Source organism: Chaetura pelagica, unplaced genomic scaffold (assembly GCF_000747805.2).
Source record: "Chaetura pelagica isolate M959 unplaced genomic scaffold, ChaPel_1.0 scaffold153, whole genome shotgun sequence".
NCBI classification, from domain to species: domain Eukaryota; kingdom Metazoa; phylum Chordata; class Aves; order Apodiformes; family Apodidae; genus Chaetura; species Chaetura pelagica.
This window is the reverse complement of record NW_009952707.1, coordinates 613962-620175: the sequence shown is the minus strand read 5'-3', so window position 1 is coordinate 620175 and position 6214 is coordinate 613962. Positions and strand designations below refer to the sequence as shown.

The 6214-nt window shown below is 35.8% G+C and overlaps 1 protein-coding gene across 1 annotated transcript in view; it reads left to right on the top strand.

Annotated features, from left to right (window-relative positions):
- The window catches only part of PARVA (parvin, alpha), a 20351-nt gene that overhangs the window by 11069 nt on the left and 3068 nt on the right, over nucleotides 1-6214 (top strand). The window contains exons 8-12 of the mRNA XM_009994262.1: nucleotides 1048-1067; nucleotides 2356-2417; nucleotides 3084-3152; nucleotides 4718-4819; nucleotides 5610-5682. Of these exons, the coding sequence (XP_009992564.1) occupies nucleotides 1048-1067; nucleotides 2356-2417; nucleotides 3084-3152; nucleotides 4718-4819; nucleotides 5610-5682 (326 nt within the window). The remainder of the gene's footprint in view (nucleotides 1-1047; nucleotides 1068-2355; nucleotides 2418-3083; nucleotides 3153-4717; nucleotides 4820-5609; nucleotides 5683-6214) is intronic.

Genomic DNA, 6214 nt, shown 5'->3' with positions numbered 1-6214 from the left:
CGGTTCAGTAATTGAACACAGATGCGTTTCAGAAATTCAAACATTTGCTGATATTTAGATTTCAGTATTGGGGTTCCAAGGAAGATGATGCATCAGCCAGTGACTGTATTTTAGCCTTTTCAAAAGCTGCAAACATGTATCTAAAAATACAAAAGGGTGAGGAAATACAGAGCTGGGGAACTAAAAGCAGGAGAGCAGGGTAAGAGACAAGACAGAGTGAAGATATAAAAACCCCTCTTTATTTATCTACTACTAAATTATTTATGCGTTTATTTTATTTCATGTTATTTTGTTTAAAAGTCTTCAAACAAACAAGAAAGATAGGCTTCATTCTTGTATGTTGGTGTTTACTTGATAAAGAACTAGATTCTTTCAGAAAGGAATGTGATGTGCCTATTTTTAGGTGTTTGGACTTGCAGGATATAAAATGACAGTAGTAAGGCCTGTATATCTCATCTCACCAAACAATTTTTAACGGAAAAAAAATATTCCACACCAACAGAAACCAGTGGTAGAATATTCTAGTTTCTAATAGAATGGAGGGAAGCCAAACTATTGACTTATTATTACTCTCTATGGATTTGTTTACAAGTAATAGTTATATGAGGGATCAGCTGGAGCAAAATGCTGCAGTCCTCAAGAATCCAGTCCAGGCATGGTTTTGTCTGGAATTGTACTGTAGTTGATATGGTAAATGCATCATTAAAGCAAAGGGAAAAGTTTTCACAAAGTAAAGATGAAAAGGCCTTCTTCGCTCAGGCAAGGTGTGCTGATTTAGTTCAATAGAAGGTAATCTGAGATGTGGCCTTCCATGGGACTTTAGTGAAGCCAGGAGTTATTATGCTGATAGACTCTAGGCTAATTCAGATTCTCAACTGAAATAACTTGGTGAAAGTTTCCTGTATTCCATGGATCTACTTCAGTTTTCACCGAGCTGAAGATGTAGCCATGCATGCTGTTTTCTTTTGCAGCACAGTGTCTGCTAGTGAATTATATATAACTGGGTTTTTTTTGTTTATTTGTTTTGTTGTTGTTTTATTTTCACAGGGCATTATCAGGAAGGCATGGTAAGTTCATTTGATTATTTTATTTTTCTTGAGGCAGCCAAAGTATACATTAGTTCTGCAAAATATGGTCCCTTTGATCAAACTGCAAGGAAGTAGAGGGGTTTCAAGTTGTCTCAGCAACTTGATATATAAATATTTACACCACAGGCTATTGTGGCAGTTAAAAAAAAGAAAAAAACATTAAAATAAGTCTGTCCATCTTTAAAACACATTTCATTGCTTTTCAGCACGTTAATTTGCAGGTGCTTTGTAGTTTAATGCCCAGAACATATTACAGTAATAATATACGGTCATAACTTCCCAGCATAATATGAAATTATGTCCTATCATAAACCAGCTGATGAACTTGTTGGCATTCTTACATACATGACCTGCTTACACTTTAATGACTTTGAGTCATTTTTCAACAGACCTAAACACTGTGCAGGTTCCAGTGCCTAATATGTCTTACTGTTGGTGCTGAAACTGGCCAAATGCCTTGCCAACACAAAACACTGATCTCAGGAGCTTAGGTGGAGTCCCATCAAGAATTTAGATTTGCTACTTCTATTATTTCAATGCCTGCTTACAGCTGGTTTAAAAGGCTATGTGCATGACCTCTTTTTCCAGTGGTATCCCTGAGCAGTCTTCCTTTGTATAAGGTCTGCCTTCTTCAAATGCCTTTGGATCCTCTCTAGCATTGTTTTTTTCTTTCCCGTTTTCTTCAGGAGGTGACTACAGTAGCATGCCAGTCATGCTACCCTAGGTTGCCTGTCCTGCGCATAATGTTCTAAATTGCATATCAGAATAACCCAAAAACATGTATGCAAAGGATTGTATTGCAGCTGTAATCATAGCTTGCTTGAGCTGGTTAACACAGCACACAACAATGCAGTCAGTGGCCCATGGGGAAAAGCTTCCTCTGTAGCTGTAGTGACTCAAGATGTAAACTCATGTTCTTCTGCACACAATTACTTCATTACTTAGCTCCCTATAGCTGGCTGTTTTAAGTTTTATATATAAATACAGCATTTAAATAAATTATTTGTTAATTTTTGAGAAACGGGGTTATTAGGTAATCCAAATCCTACTTGAAATTTAGGCCTTTTGTAAATAATAGAGCATAAGTTACTAGCAACTTCTAACAAGAGAGCAGCATGCAAAATACATGGTGCTTGGAATACAAAGAGACTATATTGAAACCTTTTGCTGACTCTGTTGTCTTAAATTATTATGTACCGTAATAAGTGTTTATTGTGCATTTGGACAATTGCTGCACAGTGTATTAACATCTCTGAATGTTTTTCAGAAAGGGATGCATTTGATACTTTATTTGACCATGCTCCAGACAAGCTCAATGTAGTGAAAAAGGTTGGAAGGTTTTTATTTTAAAATACATAGTGTGTGCATGTGTATGCTTGTATGTATCTGTACATACGTAGTGAATGTGAATGTATATAATTGGCATAGTTTGCATACATTGAATACCATCAAGCTTTATGTTTAAATAAATATACAAATTCTTTAGTGTAATGTTACTTTTTATTAATTTTTAGCAGCATGAACTTAGCTTTGGAACACAGAACAATGTGTCGTTATCAAAGTTTCCATCAAAAAGAAGTCCTCACAAAGTGTATGTTGAGTAGAACCCAAGTGGTAGATGAAGTCCTGTTGCCAAGAGGTATCCAGTTTACAACTGCCAGGCATCTGACCTAGAGTGTTTTGCCTGCTGTCAGATTTGAATGGAGTCAAATTACCCACTTCCCTATAGTCTGATACAAGGCTTTTTTAACAATTGTTGTGTTTTAACAGTGTGTTTTTATTTCTGTACATCATATTAATTTTACTCCTGTTCTTCATTCTTGGAAAAAAATAAGGTCATTTTTTTTTTCATGTCACATTTCAGTTTTGAAAGTTAAAAATTGTGTTGCAGTCTCTTTACTTGTGCAAATTCTCTTCTGAGTGGAGTTCATACTGCATGTGTTGGAACTGCTGCCCTACTGAGTAGACCTTCACTACATTGTTTTCATCTTTCAGACTCTCATCACCTTTGTGAACAAGCATCTCAATAAATTGAACTTGGAGGTCACTGAACTGGAGACCCAGGTAGGATTTTACAGGTTTCTTAAAGGGGAGGGGCAGTTGCACTGGGTTATTCACTACGCCCCCAAGTTTATCCAGAAATTGCAATACATTATTGATTGGGCTCTTAAGATGTTCTTTCTGTGGGAAACCCTTCAATTCTAAGTATGTTCATGTGAAGAAGATCCTCAGCAATGAAGCAGAGAAATCATGATGGCAGTTAAATTTCTCTAAAACAGGTTGGTACTGCTATTAGCATAAAAATTAATTAACAGATGCTACCTCTTGAGTGTTGCCAAGTGCTATAAGCAGAACCTGTGCCTGTTTTGGTCAGGAAAGAACTGTGCTTGATTTGACCCAACGTCAAGCTTGAATAGCTTGAATAGGCACTGTTCAGTGAGATACTTTCTTGAGAGTAAAGCTACTCAGGTGTATAGACAGCTGTACAGTTGGGCTGAAGACTTGACTGCACCTCAGAAATAACGTGAGTAGATGGTCGTCTTTCTTGTTTTCAGCTGCTAAATTAGCTGGAAAGAAGCTAAAAGAAAAGCTTAATCCTGCTGTATTAATACCTCCCCATGTGAACTATTGCAGCAGTTATCATAAGAAAATTACAGGGTCATGCAGCAAGGATGGTATCCACACTACCAGAAAAACTCAGGTGTCTTCAGGACAGACTATTTTATGTCTTGATTCATGTGATTTAGAGGCTCTGATTTATTTAAATAATTATCAATCTGGTAGATATTTTTCAAAGGTAAAATAGAGACTTATATGGAAATACTGCATAAGGGCTTTCAGGAAGGTGTTGCTTATGCCTGCTTATTGCATTGTTTATTTTGGGGGGAAAAAAGCAACAACAGTTTATTATTCAAAGGTGTTTCAAAACCCCTTAAGCATTTATCCGAAAGAGTATTCCCTAGGTTGGTAGATTGTATTTCTCAGGAAGGTGATGAGTAACTCAGTTTGATTCTGGGGATATATCAATGCACTGATAGACTTGATGCCACAGGGGTAAGAGAGGCCTTTAACAAAATCATATTAATGTAGCTGTTTTGGGTTTTTTTTAGATAAAATAAACAGAGAGCAGTTAGGTATCTTCCATCTGTAATTACATACATTTAAAATTAGATTGACTCAGATGTGCAGAAAGTGGACAAAGATGATTCTTTGTTTCTTTATTTCCTCCAATACACTGAATTTCAGTGCAGTCATGAGTTTGCACCTTCATTCTGCTTTTCTCTGCTCAGGGAATATATGCCATTTGAGAGGCTGAAAGGCAGCTCTTCTGTTTACCCACAGCTAGTGGAAGAGAAAGCAAAGGCATAGATCAAAGCCACTGATGACCTTTCTGTCCAGAAACTTTATGCTGCATGTATATTTTAGCATTAGGTCAGTTTTGGAGAAGATATAGCAGAACATACTAATTAAATAAAATAAATCAAAGGAATTAGATGAGATCTTTTAGTTTAAAATATTTCTGTTAGTAGTTTGTCAACAGTTCTGGAGTAGACAATATATATCTTGTTCATTAATCAAAACAATGAGTTACTCTTCAGAAAATGTACCAAGAAATGTCTTTTTTACAGTTTGCAGATGGTGTGTACTTAGTCCTGCTAATGGGTCTCCTAGAAGGTTATTTTGTTCCTCTGCACAGCTTTTTCTTAACTCCTGATAGTTTTGAACAAAAGGTAATTAGATTTCATTTTTCTGTTAAATAAATGTATTAATATAGTAGTACAAGGATAACACAAATTTTTCCACCTTAGTTTTATGTAAATAGCTGAAATCAACAGAGGACTGTGCTGGTAACCTTTTCTGACCATATTTAAGGTCTTAGTATTAACACTTAGCTGGAAGAAAAGGGAAAATTTTCTTGATGATGAGGAGGTTAGCAAGTATTAACTGATTTTGGCAGCCATTGTGTCACTGAACCAGGCTTACTGTTCAATAAGTTTATAGTTACACACAAAACTTGATTACAGAACTGATTTTTTGCATCCAAAATCCAAGAATTTAATATGTTTTCATGTTAAATGGTTTTATGGGTTTTGGAATCATAAAGGAATATGTCTACTAGGTATAAGTTTGAGACCAACCACTACCCCAATGTCTGTTGCTATCCAGGCAATTCAGCTGTCTGTTCAAGACAAAAACACTTCAAGGGCCATCATGTTCCACATTTTAAACTTGTGGGAGGTGGGTTATTCTTATTGATAAGGTGTTTTTCAATGGGTTATATTAGTTCACATGTAATTTTTCGATTACTTTTTTATTTCTGGACTACCATCACCATCCAGAAAAAATGAGAACAATGGATTGTCTGAATTCCATAGACCAGATCTTCCATTGATATATGGAGCCCTGATTTTTTTTTACTTCTGAGCATCAGTGTCTACAGCTTTAAATACATCTTGTTTTGACCATTTATACTATCCAGTATATAGTTCACAATAATGACTACTTCTATTATTTTACTAGGTCCTCAATGTATCCTTTGCTTTTGAGTTAATGCAAGACGGTGGATTGGAAAAACCAAAGCCAAGACCAGAAGGTATCTAGTATCTTCTTAAAAATTTGCTTTGGATCTAGATCTTGTCACATAGCATTATGATATAGCTAGATGAAGTTTTTAAGATTAATCCAAGAGTGAAAGGCAAAATTTTGAAGTGCTCAGGTATCTTATTTTAAATGGCTGACAGATACACTTCTTCAAATGTAGCAAAGCTTCCTTTCTTGAATGGCCAGGGTAGCATTTGTGTGACCAAACATAATCAGTAATAATCAGATATTCACAGGAAGAAAAAGAATACAATTGTGACTAGTGTCACTGGCAGATGTGAATTGCTCCAATTGCTCCATTTTCCCCCATCCCACATCTTCATACTAAACCTCAAGTATTCCAGTGTAATTTACAAGATTTTCACAAAAGAGGTAGATGTTATTGAAGAAGGATTTCAAATGTTCACATAACTGTCTTTGAGTGCAGGACCTAATCATGCATATTTATATTAGATTTAGAGCTAGAGACTGAAAGTAAAGTGTATTTTCAGGGAAGATGAAGGTTTAGCTGCTGACTTCAGCAG